Raw genomic sequence first — 19,881 nt, forward strand, 5'->3', positions numbered from 1 at the left:
CAAGATGCCCTGCAGCAACTCATTAAGGTTCCTTTGCAACATTTTACAATCATGTGACCTCTACCATTTAAAAGAAAAAGGGCAATAGATATACATCAATATGAGACTGCATATTCCTCTAGACCCCACAATTCTCTGTCTTGAAACTACATTTGCAGTTCCTTCAGTGTTGCAGGGTCAAACTTCTGGAACTTGCTTTTTAGCAGCACAGTGGGTGTGCCTACCCCCCACAGATTTTATCTATTCAGGAAGACACACCATCACCTTTGCTTCAGCGCTTTGAGAGGGCAAAAGCTGCTGGCCCGGGCGTTGATTCATTTTCCTGTTAATGAATGAAAACCCATTGGTCCATCCAACTTGTTTAATGTAATTTTGATGTATGGTGTGTCACAATACAAACCCTTCCCATCTATCGAAAATTATGGAATTCATAGAAGAGTCAATAAGCTGCCTAAAACTCCAGGTCACTTGACAAAGGCTATCTAGTACTTTTTTCTCTGACGCCCCCATCTTCCCCATCATTGGATCTAGTCCAGAATAGCCTGCTGATCTGAGTTGTATTACAGGACGTCTAGCTCACTGGAGATTCTCTGTCCTTGTCAGAAACCGTTTCAGCTCTCTCTTGAAACAGTTCAGCAGACATTCACTACACAAGCCAGCAGCTTATTTCACAGCCCCAATACTCTCCAGCATAAAGGGCCATTTAATTCTAATGTAGTTTTACCCTTGTAGCCATGACCCCTGGTCTCCTCTTAACAATTCCATTTGAAATGATTTGCCCCTGTAAATATTATGTGACACTACTTTATTCTGTAATCTTGATCATACCAATCCTGAGGCTTCAAGAAGTTATACAGGCCCAGCATTTTCAGTCTATCTGCATTACTAAGATGTTGTAAAATTGACACTAATCTTGTGACTCTCCTCTGGATCCTTACCAAAGCTTCAATATTTCCCAGTTGGTGGGAAGAAATAAATTGGGTACTGCATGCTAACTGTGAGGCCTAACCAAGGTCTTGTCCAAAAACAAAATGTGCATTGTGATTTGTCCTGTGACTACAAACTGGTACTTTAGGTTCACACTGTTGGCCCACAAACTTTAGTATGCGATGCACTCTACTATTTAGACCTCTTTCATTCACCTCTGGCTTCCATTTTATCCCCTGAGATGTTTGAGTATTTAGCTTTTTGCAATTCCTGGTAGACAGTCTTACCAAGTTATCTTCATCCTCTGACCTTGTGATTCCCTCAACAAAGATTCTCTCAAATTCCTAAGAGACCGCCTTGTTTCCCTGAATGTGTTCGATGTCCTTTAGAAGGTCTTCCTTTGTCTAGGAAGTGCTATAGAATATCTCTTATACCTATGAGTGGCTTGCCTATTACTGAAGTACTCTCAAATTAGCTCTTGGCTGTTTTCTTTTATTGAGGCTATAGTAATAATTAGAATTGATGATAGAAAGTGAGAAAAAGCCATAATTTATTTTTAAGGCTCAATTTGCATTCTTAAAAGCCACTCATACTTTTGCCTCCTCATTTACAACAGCTTTAAAATTTGTCGATTTAAATCACAGCTACGCTGTTCCTAGCCGTCCATTCTTCTACGTTATCATGCTGCTTCGAGCACCGGTACTATTTGTTTCTGACAGGAGGATAATGTAGCACCTTGATGTGACACGGTCAGTAAATAAAACCAATTAGTACAAATGTTAGCATGCCAGGATGTATTTTTTTAGAAGAGATGAAGTGCAGTTGTTAAAATAAACAACCGCCACCTGTCCCCCTCCTTGATTCAGGGTTTTTTCTTTGCAATTACAGTTGCTTGCAGTTAGATGAATAATCTCTTGACGATACAATTTTGTTCTAACATGTGGAACAATTCTGAAGTCTAGATACAGCTGGCTAACAAGGAAGGCTGTGCCAAGTTTTACTGTGTGGCCTGGAAAGATTCAGGCTTTAATTGCCACATGCAGTTTTTGTATAAAATGTATCATTTTGTTATGTATCTCTTAAGGTTGTCTATATGAGCAAAGTAAAGCTAACCTCAAGTGCAGGAGTTCCTCAAGGTAGTGTTGTCAGCCCAACCACCTTCAGCTGATTCATGCATGACCTTCTCTCCATCATGAGGTCAGAGATAGGAATGTTCACTGAGAATTGAGTACTTTTCAGCACCATTGTGTTTCCTGATAACGAAGCATTCCATGTCCAAATGAGGGAAGACAATGACATTCAGGCTGATAAGCAGTAAGTAATATTTATGCTGCAATTAATATGCCAGACAGTCTCCAACAGGAGAAAATCCTACCATAGCGCTTGATTTAATGATATTGCCATTGGTGAATTCCCCACTGTCAACATTCTGGGGGCTAACATTGACCAGAAACTGAATTGGACCAGCCATCTAAGTGCAGCCACTACAAGAACAGGTCAGAGACTCAGAATTCTGTTGAGTATAACTAACCTTCTGAATTCTCAAAGCCAGTAAAATTGACTAGATGAGGTAGTGGCACAGTGGAAATGTTACTGGGCTAGTAATCTAGAACCCCAGGTAATATTCTGGATATATGTTTGAATCCATGGAAGTTGGTGAAATTTGAATGGAATAAAGCCCAAACACGTCGCGGTAACCATATAAACACTCAGTTATCTCCTTCTTTAATGTCCTTCCTTACCTGGTCTGGCCTACATGTAACTCTAGCAATGTGGTTGAATCTTTGCCTTTCCCTGGTATGTAACAGATGATCCATCTCAGCTGTCTCCTGAGGTCCCCAGCATTGCAGACACAGGTCTTCAGCCAATTTGATTCGCTGCGCAAGATATTGAGAAATGGCTGGAGCATCGGATACTACAAAGGCTGTGGGCCAGGACAGCATTCTGGGATCATAACCAAAGGCTTGTGTTCCAGACCACTCAGTTGTATCAAACCAATGCAGAGTCTAAATAAAGGAATGAAACCAGGCACACCAACTGGCATCAAAGTATGTACCAGAAGCTAAACGACAAACACAGACCTATTGACCCTGCAAAATTCCTGCTTGCCAGCATCTAGGTTCTTGTGGAAAAAAATCAAAAGAGCTGTCCCATAGACTAGTCTATCAACAGCCTGACATAGCCAGAATCTCATAATCATACGGACATAATGCCCCACACCACAGTGCCACCACGTATGGTGGATCGTAATTATCACATGCAGTCAGGAGTCGCACTGAGAGACCTCAGCACTGACTCGGTAATCAATGATTATCACCTCTCTGCTGACGAATCAGATTATGCACTGTGGGTGTCAAGTGTGCAACAGGTACTCTGGGTGGGAGACTTTAATACCCATCATCGAGAGTGACGTGGTAACACAATTACTGACCTAACTGGTCAAGTCACAAAGGGCATGGCTGCTAGACTGGGTCTGTAGCAGATGGTGAGGGAAAATCTACTTCACTACCTCCTTGCCAGTCTACCTGTCACAGTTGCGTTTGTCCATTATAGTATCAGTTGGAGTGATCACCTTTGGAGACAAGTCCCATCTTCACATTGATAATACCCTCCATTCTGTGTAGTGCTACCACCATGCTAAGATCTTGACTAGATCTAGCAACTCAAAACTGGGCATTCATAAATTGTACTCCATCACAACCTGTAACCTCTTGGCCTAGCATATCCCACCCTGTCATGATACTGGGTGAGGAACCCTGGTTCAGTGAAGAGTATAGGATGGCATAGCAGGAACAGTACCAGGCATACCTAACAATAAGATGTCAACTGGTGAAGCTATGGTACAGGACTACTTATGTGCCAAACAGTATAAGCAGTGTGCAGTAGATAGAAATGGTCCCACAACCAGTGGATAAGACCTAAACTTGATAGCCCTACTACATCCAGCCATGAATAGTGGTGGACAACTAAAACACTGACAGGAGATGGAGATTCCACACGTATCCCTATTCTGTTCGAAAGGAGATCTAAGAATGCCAATGCAAAAGACAAGGCTAAAGTATTTGCTATCTGAAGCCAGAAGTACCGAGAGGATGACCTATCTCTGCCATCTCCTGAGGCTCCCAGCATCACAGATGCCAGTTTTCAGCCAGTTTAATTCACTCCACGTGATGCCAAAAAGTGGCTGAAAGCACTGAATGCTACAAAAGCTATGGGCCCTAACAACATTCCAGCTGCAGTACTAAAGACTTGTGATCCAGAACTAGCTGCACCCTTAACCAACCTGTTCCAGTACATCTACAACATAGGCATCAACCTGACAATGTGGAAAATTGCCCAGATATGTACACAAAAAAGTGACAACTCTAACTGGGGTAATTATTGCCCTATCAAACTATTCTCGATCATCAAGTTGGCGAATACGTTACAACGTTACAATCAAGTGCTACGTGCAAAGGGATACCTGCTTGCTGAAGCTCAGCGCCTCTTGGCTCCTAACCTCATTACAACCAAAGATGGACCAAAGAGCTGAACTCAAAGTGAGGCGTGAGTGATTGCCTTTGATATCAACGCAATGTTTGAATGAACATGGCATTAAGGAGCATCTGCAAAACTGCAGTCACTAGGATTCAAGAAGAAATCTATCTGCTGTTTGGAGTCAGACCTGGCACAAAGATAGCTGTAATTTGTGCAGGTCAATCATCTCATTCTCAAGGTGTCACTGTAGGAGTTCCTCAAGGTAGTGTCCGAGTCTGAGCTACTTCATCATAATCCATTGTAAGGTCAGAGGTAGAGTTCGCTAATGATTTCATGAATGTTCAGCACCAGTTAAAACTTCTCTAATATTGAAGCAGTCTGTGCTCATATGCAACAAGTCCAAGACAATTTGCAGGCTTGACCTGATATGGGGCAAGTAATATTCATGCTGCAAGTGCCAGGCAATAACCATTTCCAAAAAGAGAGAATCCAACAGTTGCCCATTAACATCCAATGGCGTTACCATTGCTGAATCCCCCACTGTCAACATTCTAGAGGTTACTATTGACCAGAAACTGAACTGGACTGGCTTTATATATACTATGGCTACAAAAGCAGTTCCCACAGTAAGTAACTCATTTCCTAGGAATCTGCAGCACGCAATTGATCTGTTTCCCTGATGCCTGTCCACCTATATATTCTTTGCTGACTTGGAAAGAATAAAATAAAACAAGAACCAGATTTCAGATCTCGGCATATTGATTTTGTTTGTGTTTTGGGAGAGGGGTAGTGATTTATGAAAAGTGAGAAACTGGGTGATGACATTTGGCTGGCTAGCTAGCTGAAAGAAATTTCCCTTGTCAGTATATTTTTCAGAATAGGGCAGGCTGTATCCTTGGAGAAGTCTTCAGATCAAGACCATCTGCAGAAAGAAGCAAGCTACTGGGAGTTAGCAGTTGGGACTTTGGAAGAGTGAAATAATGATGACCTAACTATATGTCTCCACTCAACACCACCACAAAATGTACATTTATGCCCCAAGTTTTGTTATCTTACTCCTTGAACATACTTTCTTTTCCTCTTTCAGCTAACTGCTAATAGGAAGCCCAAGAAGAATATTCAGGATCCTTGTTTCAACTATTCCAACTACCAGCCAGCGGAAACAGACATTGATGATTCGGAATTTTCACACATTGTCGAGATCTATGATTTTCCTGCAGGATTTAAGACTGAGGATTTGCTGCAAGCTTTCTCCATTTATCAGTATGTATCTAGCCATACGATTAATAGGGCGGGTGTGTTTTGGACTCCTTGGCTAGCTGCCCGGTTAACCCAATAAAATACCCACAAGTTGCGTATCTGACTCACTCTTCTATTGTTTCGTGTCTAATATTATCATTGTAACTCCATATTTCATGCAGATCACTGAGCACTTTGCAGTGAGCTGGGAAAACTGCCTCCTGTTGTCTACTTAGGGCAAAGAATTGACCATTCTAATTCTAAGTCAAGGACACGAGAAGATCCCAAACTTAATTCATGACCTAGATGGAATCAGCTGATCTTAACAGGCGGAGCAGTTGGAGTTTTATAGTTGTACGTTCAGAGGGTAAGAATGGGGAAAAGCGAGCAGAGTTGTTTATTGCTGATGGCCTTTGTTGTATGGGCTTTGGATAAGCTCTGTATTAGACTCAGCCATGGAAGGTCAATCAACTCAATTGGCTGGAGGGGTGGTTTGTGATTCAATGATGCCAAAAGTGCAGGTTCAGTCCCTATACCAGTTGAGGTCAACATGCAGGCCTCAACAGTTTTCACCCTCGCCTGAGACTTGACCCTTGGTTAATCCATCACCAGTCATCTCTCTAATGGCAGAGCAGCCTGTGGTCCTCAGGACCATGCTGATTTTCACTTCATGAGACTCCGCTACGGTGCCTTCTGAGGAGATGTCCACTGCACTGCCTTATGTGAGAACAATGACTACATAGCTGGGTATGGAGGACTGTAGGGGCCAGTCATGCTAATACTCTTGCATAACTTGGCATCTTCAGGATAAGTAGAGAACAAAATGAAGTTTGTTTGGGGTTTGTGAGAAGGAGTTGAATAAGAGTGAACAAGTTGAATTATTATGTCTTTAGAACTGTGACTGCACAGTAATTACCCACATCTAAAATGCAAATGGAAAATAAAGTGCAGAGTCCTTTTCAATAGCATTGAAAGGATTTCATTTCTTGTACTTTGGAAAAAAGGTAATCCTCATTGCTGTCTTCAGGTCCCTGTAGCTTTGCCATACCCTGTTTCTGCAGCCTTCTCCAACCCTTATTCAACCATATCTTGTACTCTTCCAATCGTGGTCGGTTTTGCTCCTCTTCTTGTTTTGTTAATGGTCACAAAAATTTCATCTATCCTTCAAACTTGATCTCAGTCCCTAGATGCCATTAACCTTTTTCACTACTGGCAAAAATTATCTCAAACCTTATTTGTGAACTCCTGGCAGAGCCCCTCTGAACACTAACCTGTGAGAGTAAATGTGATACCTTGCTTTCATGAACTTAAGCTTCCACTTAATTTTGCTCCTGCCTTCTGTGGAACTGCCTAATAACCAGTTAGCATCCTTCACTTCATGGCACAACTGTGATTGGTTTTGTTGAAAACCAGGCATTCGTACAGACTTTCCTCTGTACTGTTTTAAAAGACCTTGCATTTCACTTGTGATTAGTACATATAATTTTCTTGTTTGTATGGCATTCAGTCACTGGTCTAATTGGCTGTGTTCAAGGTGTACCATAGACATCTGATCTGAAATAATTGAATGGTATAGTTAGTAATTTATAGTAAACTATTTTTTGTGTGAATCTGATTTTCATTTAGACTGTAGCCTTCAGGACCAGAGGGCAAAACCTTTCATCAGTACACACTTGAAACTCTATGTTGTAGTTTGTTTTAATGAATGCAGCTTAGATTTGGAGGTGGATTCTTTTGAAAGTCTAGATAACTGATCCTGGAGAAAAGGCCTTCTCACTAGAACTCTGCATTAATGTAGAATTCAACAGATATTAAATTCTGACATTTTTAATATTTGAACTTAATTTTTGGCAGGTATAGTGTATGTTACAAAAAACAGCTGATATTGACTCTTCATAAATCTACCATTCATCTCCTGAAGATGATTTATTATCCCATATTTGGCTGGGCTTATTGCTGTGAAGAGAAAAATCTGAAAAGCTAGGCTCATTAACTTGTATCCGAAGCAACACAAGTATTACTGACCATTAGATTGGAGTACTAACCCTTGCCTGGCCAGATAAGCAGCAAGGTCAAATAATTAGGACCACAAGGACAGCAACAGAAGCTTGGCTTCAACTCTCCTGCCTCCTATCCTTACAATAAAATTGATTTGTTAATAGATCAGGTTCAATTATTTTGTTGGCTTTTAAAAACGCACCATAGACTGGCAGTCATATCTGCGACATTGATAATATCAAATTTTCAAAACTTCATTTTCAGGCAGCCTATGCAGTTTGTTTTCTTAAAATTGCCTCCTTCTCTACAATCTTTCTGTCTCACCAAAGCCTGTCCACCATCTAGAAGGTGCAACTCCAGAGTGTGATGGAATACTCCCCACTTGATTGGCTGGGTGTAGCTCCAAGAACACACAGGCTTAACACCATCCAGGACAAAGCAGCCTGCTTGATTGGCATCATAACCATTATCTTCAACCTTCACTCCCTCCCTTCATGGACACTGTGGCAGAAGTGTGCACCATCTACAAGATGCATTGCAGGACCTCATAAAGCCAATTTCAAGAGCTCCTTCCAAACCTGCAACCTCCTCCACTTAGCAAGACAAGGGCAGCAGATGCATTGCAGCACCACTACCTGCAAGCTACCTTCCTTGCTTGGAACTAAATCGGCATTTCATCATGCTCTGGGTTAAAATCCTGAAGCTCCCTCCCTCACAGCACAGTTGGTGTCACTACAGTAGGTCAAGAAAGCAACTCACTGACACCCTCCATGTCAAATGGGATTGGGCAATAAATGCTGGCCCAGTCAGCAATGCTCACATCCTATGAATAAATAAATAAAAATCATAGTGGCATGTTAAAAATAAGTGGGAAAATAAATATTTTCCATTTAGAGTTGAAAACATCAATATTAGTAGGAGCACAAGTAAAATTGAAGTCAACAGAGAGAAGACTGAGAAAAGAGCAGGATGCACCATTGTAAAGTATTTAGTTTTATTTCACATTTATGTGAAACTCTCTTGGATATTCACTTCCTCCATGTGCAAAAAATATTTTGATTTGCTTTTACATTATCACAAGCAGGTAACAAGGTGAAAATTAATTTTCCTGCTTCATTAAGAGCATGTATCTGGTACATTATCTGTTGGAATTTATATACTTTACATGGTAAGATGGTTGATGGATTAGCTGATTTATTTACTTTGGAACCTCCATTTTATGAGAAACAGCAAAGTGAGATCATAAGTGACCTAGATCCTCATTCTCTTTATCCACTTTGGCTCCAAATCCTTTGACACCAGGACTGGCTTAGCTAGAAATCTCAAATAAAATTAGTAAGCTATTATCTACTGTCTGTTTTGTGATAGACAGTTTCATATTTCTGCTTCCTGTACATTGTGGATTTTTCCAACCTTTTTCCTGAATGGGGGCTCCGATTTTACTTTAGCAAGTCCTTTGATAAGATCCCACATGGCAGGCTGCTACAAAAGATGAAGTCACATGGGATCTGCAGTGAGCTGGTAAAATGGATACAGAGCTGGCTTAATCATAGAAAACAGAGAGTATCGGTGGAAGGGTGTTTTTCTGACTGGAGATCTGTAACCAGTGGTGTTCTGCAGGGATCAGTGCAGGAACCCTTGTTGTTTGTAATATACATAAACGATTTGGATGAAAATGTAGGTGGCATGATTAGTCAGTTTGTAGATGACACAAAGATTGGGGGAGCTGTGGATAATGAGGAGGATTGCCAGAGGATAGACAGAATATAGACAGGCTGAAGACTTGGGAGAAATGGCAGGAGGAGATTAATCTGGACAAATGTAAGATGATGCATTTTGGAAGATCTAATGCTAGAGGGAAGTCTCCAGAAAATGGCAGAACCCTTAGTATCATCAACATACAAAGGGCTTTGGATGTACAGGTCTGTAGTTCCCTGAAACTGGCAAAACAAGTGGATAAGATGGTCAAGGTGGCACATGACATGATTGCCTTCATCAGTCAGGGCAGAGAGTATAAAAATTGCCAAGTCATGTTGCAGTTGTGTAGAACTTTAGTTTGGCCAAATTTGGAATATTGTGTACAGTTCTGGTCACACAGTACCAGAAGGACGTGGAGGTTTTGGAGAGGGTACAGAAATAATTACCAGAATGTTTCCTGGTTTGGAGGGTATTAGCTAAAAGGAAAGATTGGACCGGCTTAGTTTGTTTCCACTTGAATGTCAAAGGATGAGGGGGCAACCTGATAAAAGTTTACAAAGTTATCAGAGGCATGGATAGAATGGACAGTTGAAGTCTTTTTTGCAGGGTAGAAATGTCAATTACTAGGGGACATGGGCTTAAGATAAAAGGGGATAAGTTCAAAGGAGATGTGACAGCTAAGTTTTTTTTTTACACACAGGGTAGTAAGTGCCTGGAATGCGCTGCCAGACGAGGTGGTGCAGGTGGATACAATAGCAACGTTGAAGACAAATATTGACAGATATATGAATAGGCAGGAAATAGAGGGATATAGACTGCATAAAGGCCAAAAGGTTTTTATTCAGAAAGGCATTATGTGTTGGTGCAGTCTTGGTGGACAAGGGGCCTGATCCAGTGTTGTACTATCACATTTCAACAATCTGTGCTGTAATTGCGCAATGAGGATGCAGGGTTCAACCAGAATTGGACTTTGAAGGAATAAGCTACCAGCCTCTGATATCAAGGTTGCAAGTGCTCCCACTTGAACTCAGCTAACCTGCAAGTTTATCAATAAACATGTGACTCTTGAACTGTTGGATCACTGAATATATGGATTTATTTGAGTCTTTAGAAGGTTCCCTTATGAAATTTGCCACTTTTGGGCATCCATGTGGAAAAGGTCTGCATCAACAACTTCAACGCATTTAAAAATTGACACATCAGATTTTCAACTGTGTTTAGGGATATTCTTCTTTTGAACATTTGCACACATTGAATCAACAGTTTCCAAGCCATTCCAAACAATGAATTGTTCCTGGAAACTGGCGACTGTTGCAATCGGTAAATGCTATCATTCTAAGCCAGGAGCCTCTTGCAACTGTATGACAGCAAGTGAAGAATATTGTGGAAATGCACAGCAGTTCAATGAGTATCTCTAAGGACTGCAGCTTGTATTTTATATTAATCCTTTTACATAAAAAGGCCATCTAAGAAGTCTCACATGAAACAAAATTCAGCAAAAGCCTCAATAGAGGTGATGACCAAAAGCTTGGTCAAAAAGCAAAGTTTTAGGGAGTGTCTGAAAGGGTGAATACAATGGCAGAGGGCTTTAGGTGGAGACTTTGAGAGCACAGGATCCAGCAGCCCAAGGAGCAATTGATACTGGTGCAGCAATTAAAATCAGGACCCTTGATGACAAAGTTAGATAAGTGCAGATGTGTAGAAGGTTATCTAAATAGCTGGGGGCAAACCCATGGTGTGATTTGAAAACCTAAGACAGATTAATTTTGAACTGTGAGATAGTAAGAACTGCCAATGCTGGAGTCAGAGATAACACAGTGTGGAGCTGGATGAACACAGCAGGCCAGGCAGCATCAGAGGAACAGGAAAGCTGACGTTTTGGGTCGGGACTCTTTTCAGAACTGTTGCTGTTGTTGGAATCCTTGAACAATTTTTGTTTCAGGGGTGGTATTGGATAAAGGACTAATGCCTGGATGGTCATTCTATGCATCTCTTTGAATCATGACTTGAGATCTTTAAGGTCACCTGGAAGCAGGATCACACAGAGAGAGTCCCATGGTTTTAACACCTCATTCAGAGTTCAGTGCAGCAAATCAGACTACCTGACCACAGTTAGAGCCCTGTTTTGTTTTTTGCTATCTTTATTTGATTCTTTTATTAATTTTGAGCTGAAAATAACTGGACTTTGGGACAGCTTGGGTTAAAAAGAAAAGAACAGAATGTTTGTGAGGTTGTGCCTTGGAGGTTAATTGCAAGCTGAGCCTTGATTAAAAGGTTCTAACATAGAGTCATACAGCACAGAAACAGACCCTTCCGTCCAACCAGTCCATGCTGACCATAATCCCAAACTAAAATAGTCTCACCTGCCTGTGCTTGGCCTGTATCCCTCCAAACATTTCTTATTCCCGAACTTATCCAAATGAAACAAGTCCTGGCATTTCCAGCCTCTCCTTATAACTCAAACTCTCCATTCCGGGCAATACTCTGGTAAATCTCTTCTGAGCTCCCTCTAACTTAATAATATCCTTCCTATAACAGCGACCAGAACTGGACACCGTACTCCAGAAGAGGCCTCTTCAATGTCCATGCAACCTCAACATAACATCCCAACTCCTATACTCAAAGGTCTGAGCAATGAAGGCAAATGTGCTAAATGCCTTCTTAATCACCTTGTCTCCCTGTGATGCAAACTTCAAAGAATTTTGTGCCTGAACCTCATAACAGATGCTGACTCCCTGGGTAAAGCAATGTGCTTAAGCAGAATTTGGCTATTAATGAGGTCAGTACATGCATTTTGGTTCCAGCAAATCTGAAGGAGACTCGAGCAGTTGGCAGTTATCGAATGGTGCCTGAGACCTTGGGGAGAGTCGATCAGTCTTAACAGGGTAGAACCAGAAATAAAGTTGTTTCTTGTACTGTTTTGTGGCATGGTTCTGGAATGCTGCGCAGACAGCATCAAGATTTGAAAGCTTCCTGCCTAATCTGATATTTCAGCCTTCGGAAGGCTGAGTTAGAAGTATTGCTGGCTTTGCCTCGATGAACTTAGAAGGTGACCCTAACCAACATTACAGAAAAAAACAACCAAGGTGTCCACATTTACACTTATGAACAGTATATCGTGAAGGACATTTAAATAATCTGGCAAGTTCTGTTATTTTATTTATTTAACTGTTTGTCTGTCTCTCTTTTCTGTGAATGGGGCTAAACACAAATGTTCTGTGTTTAAAGGACAGATGTTAATCAGTTTACTGTTCTGTTTAATTTTCTCTCTGCAAATGTTAGTTTGTATTTGTCTTTTTTTAAGATGCAAGGCTATTTCTCAAAGTTCGTTATTCACAAAATCTGGGATTGGTTATTCAAAGTCTGATTATGAACCCCGTGAGTGACTATTTGGGGGTCTTTGATATAATTTTACCGTGTTTCGAATACAGAAGTAGAAAGGCTGCTTTGATTTGGCAATTATCTCCCTGTTGTAATAGTACTGAATTAGAATGTTAAGTTATGGATTGCAGCCTGGTCAAGGAACTCAAATGTTCAAACAGAATTGTTTTTATTCATTCAGGAGAATGTGAGAATGCTGGCTAGGGCAACATTTACTGCCCATTCCTAATTGCTCTGGAGAAGGTGGTGGTGAGCTGCCTTCTTGCTTCACTGCAGTCCTTGATGGAAAGTACACCCAGAATGCTGTTAGGAAGGGAATTCCAGGATTTTTGACCTGATGCTGGGGAGGAGACCCACCTTCTGTTTAAACACTGGAAATGAGCTCCCAATGAAATTGTTTCTAAGCATGAAGATAGATAAAGTCAGCATAAATTGGCAGTTTCTCCTCAACAGTGACTTTGTTGAGAAGTACACACAATTATACAATAGTGGATATTCTTTTGTTTATTGTTGAGATCAGACCCAACAATTGAGCCGTGTAATCACAATTGGAGTCCGGTATGGCCAGGACCAGTTTAGGGATTGCATATTCTTCTCCCTTCTGGGTGTCTAAAATCAATTGGAGTTTTACAATGTTCCAATTATTTTTGTGGTGATTATTCTCTTGATATCAATCCACAAGTTATCAGATTTGTGAATTCAACTGTCAATACCTGGGTTGCAAGCCCATTATTCTGACCTCTAAATTATTGCACCCTCTTTGAGGCATGTTAGAGCAGATAAACCTCATGATCTGCCCCTCTCAAGCGTATTCCTTGAATGTTCATAATGCTTAATTGGCCTTTAAATTACTGAGTATATGAGGCTAAAAATAGTCAGTTACTTGGAATCAAATGAACTTCATACTTTTAAGTTAATGCCAAGAGATACAATAGCTATAGTTTGTTTTGTTGCCAGCATTTAAGTATTCTATGATATTTACGTGGTAGCAAATTCCCCTTGGTTTAGAATGACCTTTTACATTCCCAATGTACAGGGCAAAGAATGGTATAAAATTAAAGAAATTGGTTTATTAAGCTGTCACCAGAAGGCACTTTAGTGGAAAATGTTTTCTTTGACATTATGTATGAAAGAGAATTGTCTCTTGCTGCCCTTTTCACTGCTTTTCCTGAGGTATAGCAATTTGAAACTCATACTCATTTTTCTACTGTAATTACTGTAAATATTGGTAAAAGTGTCATATGTTTTGACTGGAACACTGTGGTCACCATTCATCACTAGAGTTGCTTTTACTCAGAGCATAGGTGTTGCTGATTGGCCAACATTTAATGCCTATCTTCACTTACCTTTGAGAAGGTGGTGGTGAGCTGCCTTCTTGAACCACTCCAGTCCATATACTATAGGTAGATCTATAATGCTGTTAGAGAAGTAGGTCCAGGATTTTGACCCAGCAACAGTGCAATGTATTTCCAAATCAAGATTAGCTTGGAGAGGAACTTGTAGGTGGTGTCATTCCCATGTATCTGCTTCCCTTGTCCTTCTAGATGGAGGTAGTTATGGGTTTGGAACATTCTGTCTAAGGATCTTAAGGCTGAGGCATTTCGGTTTGCCTGATAAACAACGGGGGATAAATCTGAGGATGTGCACTTCAGTGCTAGACCAAAGTAATCACTTCTAACCTGCTATCTCCTTCTTTTGAGTCCTCTTCTCCCTCTTGCATGAATAAGAAAATGCAAATGAATTCAATGGGGTGAATTTAATGAGGCTGTTCCCTCTGCCAGAAAAATATAGCAAAAAAAAGCACTCAGGCTCAAAAGTGGGAGGTACTAGGGAACATTAAAGGGATATATATATATGTATATGGAATGCTAACAGTTAACTTTGAATCGGTGGTTGAGTTAAATCACAAATATACTACAAGGGGACACGAAGGTAATCTAGGAAAAGGCAACAATACTAATGTCAGCAAGCACAAATTGTGATTAATACCTGGATTGCCTGGTTGGATACTGGAGGCAAAAGCTTTCAAAGCACACAAGAGCTTGTTAGCTAAAATGATGGAGGGGAGTACAAATTTAAATGCAGAAGGACACTTTGGGTGAGTTGGCATCCCTTATCAATAATAAGTACTCACCTTTTGTGACCTACGTGGAATGTTGACAACTTTACAAGTTTATGCATAAGCTTGGTTATGCTGTGGAGCTTAAAAATGTTGATTTGGTCTTTAGATGCCTGTCTGAAGAATCCTCAGTAAATGCAATAAACTGGTTCCCATTCACAGCCCTGATTGAATATAAGCTTGACACTCCAGTGCTGTGCTAATAGAGACCTGTCCAAGGTCCTGTTCTCCTTTCCAGGGCAATGTTAGAAAAGCCCATTCAAAGAAAAGCAGGAAATTCTCTTGATAACATGGCCAGCATGCTTCTCTCAACCAACTAAACCAAAAATAGTCCTTTACTTCATTGCTGTTTTGTGGAATATTGCCACACACAAGACAGCTGCTGCCATCAATGGTTGCCAGCTGAAAAGCCATTCATTGTGAAGTGCTTTTGAGTGTTGATAAGGTGCTATATAAATGCAAGTCTGACTTCCTAATCAAGCTACATTGTATGTTGCAAAAATTGTACACCATAATGGTTAGGGGTTACAAATTCAACATTCAGTTGTGCAAAATTAATTTCTAAATGCCTTGTAATTATGCCATTACTTAAATAATCAGATTCATTGCTGTCACAGTGTATCACTTTGTCATATTTGTGCTAGGAGGAAGATAATCAGATTTGACAATTCCAGCTGTATTGCCATGCCTGTGAAGTATCATATCTCTCTGTTGCTAATTACTTCTTTTCACGTCTCCAAGGCTTATTAGTTGTGATTTCTTTTGTTTGCAATTGTCTCCCTCCCACTTTTTGTTTATTTTTTCACCCTGTGAAGTACATTATTGGCTGTTGAGACAGAGTTTTGGTAACCATATACCCAGGCAGTTTCAAACCATCCCCAATGATTCTACCTCTGGGAACTTGTTTTGTGGAGCATGATGTCCAAATTTCAATTTGGCTTGCTATTTCCCAACTTTTCTACCCCTCTTGTCTACCTTCTTGCCTATCCCTCACTTCTTGCTGGGTACACTTCCACTGGCCCCATTGGCGAACTATACTTTGACTAACTGTTTGTGCCTCGTTTGAGTTTAGACAGTCAGAATTAGCAGCATATGCATGCACACACACACCCTGGCTGATTTCCTCTTCCTAATGCAGGGCACCACGACCAATTAAACTGCTAAGTTATTTGGTTAGTAGTTTTGTGCAAACAAATCCTATAACTCAGCAGTTTTTGATCAATCTGGCTCAGCTACAGGCTGCCTCTGCTAACTGAGATGCTGGAAAGCCTGCCCTTTTTTATCTGCATTAATTTTTGTAATTTTTGATTTTAACATCTATCTCGATTCTCTTCGCAACTGAATGTGTTCTTCTGTTTTTTGGTAGGAAGAAAGGATTCGATATCAAATGGGTGGATGACACACACGCTTTAGGCTTGTTTTCAAGTGCAATTGCAGGTACGTTTTTCATTTAATTATAGTAAGCTCATCCCAAAGTTGCTGTCTTTTCCTATACAGCATCAAGCAACTCTCTTTCGAGTGTAGTATATTTGAAATAATGTACGTACAGTTAGTGATAACATTTTGTTTGACTCTTCCAGTTCTATGTGAGAGTCCCAGCTTGAATTCAAGGTAGCACTGTGATACATCCCAGCAATTGTAAAGCTTTCATGTGATGCCTTTTAAAAATGGCTTCCAAGATCTCCCATTGCTGAGTTGCTTTATCTTGTGTCATAGAGGTCTAAAGCACAGAAAAATGCCCCTCGGCCCGTTGAGTATGGGCTGGTCAAAAGCAACCATGTAACTCTTCTAATCCCATTTTTCAACACTTGGCCTATAACCTCATATCCTTTAGCGTAGCAAGTGTACATCTAAATTCTACTTAAATGATATGAGGGTTTCCGCCTCTATGAACCTTAGAAGCAGAGAATTCCAGATTTCCACTACTCCCTGGGTGAAAATATTCCTCACATTCCATCTAAACCTCCTGCCTCTTCCTGTCTACCCTGTGTGTGCAACTCATAATTGTATCCATCTCAATCACGTCCTGTCTCAGTTACCTCTGTTCCAAGGAAAACAACCTCTCTTCATAACTGAAACTCTCCAGCTCATGCACCAGCCTGATAAATCTCTTTTGTACCCCTCCAGTGCGCGCACGTCCCTCCTGTAACATGATTCCAGAATTACAATACTCTAACTGTGTCTTAACCAATGTTTTATACAGTTCCAGAATCACCTCCCTGCTGTTAAACTCTGTGCCTTGGCTAATAAAGGGCAGGTATTGCATATGCCACCTTGACCACTTTATCCACATGTCCTGCTACCTTCAGGGACCAGTGGATGTGTAACTAAGATCCCTCTGATATTTGGTGCTTCCCAGTGTCCTACCATCCATCATGTGTTCACTTGTTTGTCCTGCACACGTACATCACCTCACACTTATCTGGATTGAATTCCATATTCCCCTGATCAGCTGATCCAAATCCTGCATGTAACTGCAGCTTCATTACTTTATGATTTCCATTCCTGCTGCATCAACACGTAACCCTTATTTCTCCTCATGTCTATTTTCTCATATTGTTCTCTCCTACCTCTCGTAAGGAGAGGGAGAGATTTAGAGAGAAAGGGCAGCTTTGCATATATGAGTTATACAAACTCGAGCTTTTGCTACATTCTAACTCTTAGTCTGTCAATGAAAGGATGCTTAAGTTTGTCAGATCCCACATGGACTGAGCAAGAGGAAATTGGATTGAGAGACTAGGTATTGCAATGGGAAAATATATCTGAAGTTATATGAACTGAGAAGAAGCAGATGAAGGACTGTTAGTATGAAAGGGAAAACAAAATTAAAAAAGCACTCCAACAAAGGTTAAATCAAAGCCATACATAAAAGAACAGTGGAATTATATATATTTTCCTTTATTCCCTTCATGGTTTTTCATTTTGGTTTTATTTACTATATTTTTTAAACTATTCACTTCTATCTCATTATTGAATGAGTGTGTTTGTGTGCATGTTCAGTCTGTGTCTTTGAAGTGTAAATATAAGTGAAGCTCCCAGGAAATAAATGTCCAATAATTTGGAAGCTCTGTTAATTTCACAGGTGGTTATTTCAATGCACACTAAGAGCACCCAGCTGGTATCTATTGATAACTGGAACGAGCCTGATGTTTAAATAAATGTTTCTGATTCTCATTGTCATTTTTTTGCTGTTTTTTCTTTGCAAGCAACATGTGTAAGGTGACTAATGAGTCTTCATGTTTCTCTTGAAGAGTTGTTTTGCACTTGTCAAGCTGAATGATGTTGATGGAACATGCTTTCCATTTTCTTGTTCCATCAAAGGTGAATTTGCGTTGATGGAATGCCATAAACGGAATAGCACTCTTCCTTCCTTCAACAGCACTCATTTACTATAAATAATCTATAAACAACCCACCCACATGCTTGTGAGCCGTATGAATGGCACATCTAAAGCAAAATCAGGTTCATTCCCTGGAATGCTAGATCTCCAGCCTACATTAGAGCAATGCCAGAAAGAGCAGTAAATAGAAAAGAGAAACATACAGAGGTAGAACGTTTCTGTCTGAACACTGCCCCTTCAGACTCTTCCTGTAATGTAGGAAGTGTTTTTTGGAACCTAAGAACAGAAGTCAGCCATTTATCCCTTGGACCTGTTCCATCATTCAATCTTATCATGGTTAACCCAGGCCTAAGCTCTATACGGCTGCCTTGATCCCTTGTTCCTTGTTTAACAACATCCATAAATCTCAGTTTTGAAATTTTCAATTGACATCCAGCTTCAACAGCTTTTTGGTGAAGAGCATTCCGTTGCAATCTGTGCAAAGAAGTGCCTCCTGACCTCACTCTGAATGGCTTCGTTCTAATTTGAAGATTTATTCTCTTGTTTTGAATGCTTTTCAGCCCGGTTCTCCCAGCTCAACACTACCCCTGCAGCTGTCATAACTCCTTTAATCATCATAACCATCTCAATTAAGTCACCCATAGCTCATCACCAATGGAGTAAAGTTTCCTGTGCTTCCCCTGCCCCGTCAACACTTACCCATATGCTGAAATCCCAGACATCAATTTCTCTTCATCTGTACCAATCAGAATTTAACCGATTTCCACAGCAGTCATCCTTGTCATATTGATTTAGTTGGAACTAAAGTGAAATGTGACATTTTCTTTTCTGCAATACCCATTAAGTCAGTGTATAGAAGGAGGAAACTTGGCTTGTATACAATCTGCAAAGTCAGGCTTTAGAACCAAATGAGCACTAAGGCACACTGACTTCAGTCCTCCTGCAGAGAAGCATTGCTCCAATATACAATATTATGATTATGAATGTAAGGTAACAGATGGCTGTCAGGGACCTGCAAAACTATATTTCAGTTGGATGGACATAAATTGTGACAATACTGTGTTTGAGTGCCTCACTAACAGGAGCAGGCTGCAGGTTTTGTCACAGGCGTACCTTCATTCCTTCCTCACCGGGTGGCCTGAATAGTAAGTGGAGATGCACTGAGCCCTTTACTGTCTGAAATCATCTGCATTATAAGACCATGAAATACAGGAGTAGAATTAGGCCACTCAGCCCATTGAGCCACCATTCGATCATGGCTATTATGTTTCTAAACCCCATTCTCCTGCCTTCTCCTGTAACAGTAAGACTTAAGCAAAAATAAAAATCTTAACTACAGACAACAGAAAATACTGGTAATGTACAGCAGATCAGTCGGAGAAAGGTTTGCCAACATAGCTAGATTCTAAGCCATCTATAACTCTACAAAAAGACTAAACGAGCTGGCTCTTTCTCCTCAAGTAAAAGAATGCGGGGAAATCAAAGAATCATACAGTACAGAAGTAGCTGTTCAGCATATTGAGTCTGTACTGCCAAAACTATACTGTTACCACTAGTCCCACTTCCCTGCACTTAGCTTCTAGCCTTGAATGCAATGACACTTGAAGTGCTCATCCAAATACTTTTTAAAGGTTGTGTGGCAGTCCATTCCAGACCCTCAATCTTCTGGGTGAAGACTGTTTTCATCAAAATTCCCTCCCCC

At 40.6% G+C, this 19,881-nt stretch overlaps 1 protein-coding gene across 1 annotated transcript in view; it reads left to right on the forward strand.

Moving 5' to 3' along the window:
- r3hcc1l (R3H domain and coiled-coil containing 1-like) overlaps positions 1-17,944 on the forward strand; it is a 77,069-nt gene extending 59,125 nt beyond the window's left edge. Inside the window, exons 3-5 of the mRNA XM_048609222.1 lie at positions 5,492-5,667; positions 16,206-16,276; positions 17,922-17,944. Of these exons, the coding sequence (XP_048465179.1) occupies positions 5,492-5,667; positions 16,206-16,276; positions 17,922-17,944 (270 nt within the window). The remainder of the gene's footprint in view (positions 1-5,491; positions 5,668-16,205; positions 16,277-17,921) is intronic.
- The last annotated feature ends 1,937 nt before the right edge of the window (positions 17,945-19,881 follow it).

This window comes from Rhincodon typus, chromosome 20 (genome assembly GCF_021869965.1).
Source record: "Rhincodon typus isolate 14 chromosome 20, sRhiTyp1.1, whole genome shotgun sequence".
In the NCBI taxonomy this organism is placed as follows: domain Eukaryota; kingdom Metazoa; phylum Chordata; class Chondrichthyes; order Orectolobiformes; family Rhincodontidae; genus Rhincodon; species Rhincodon typus.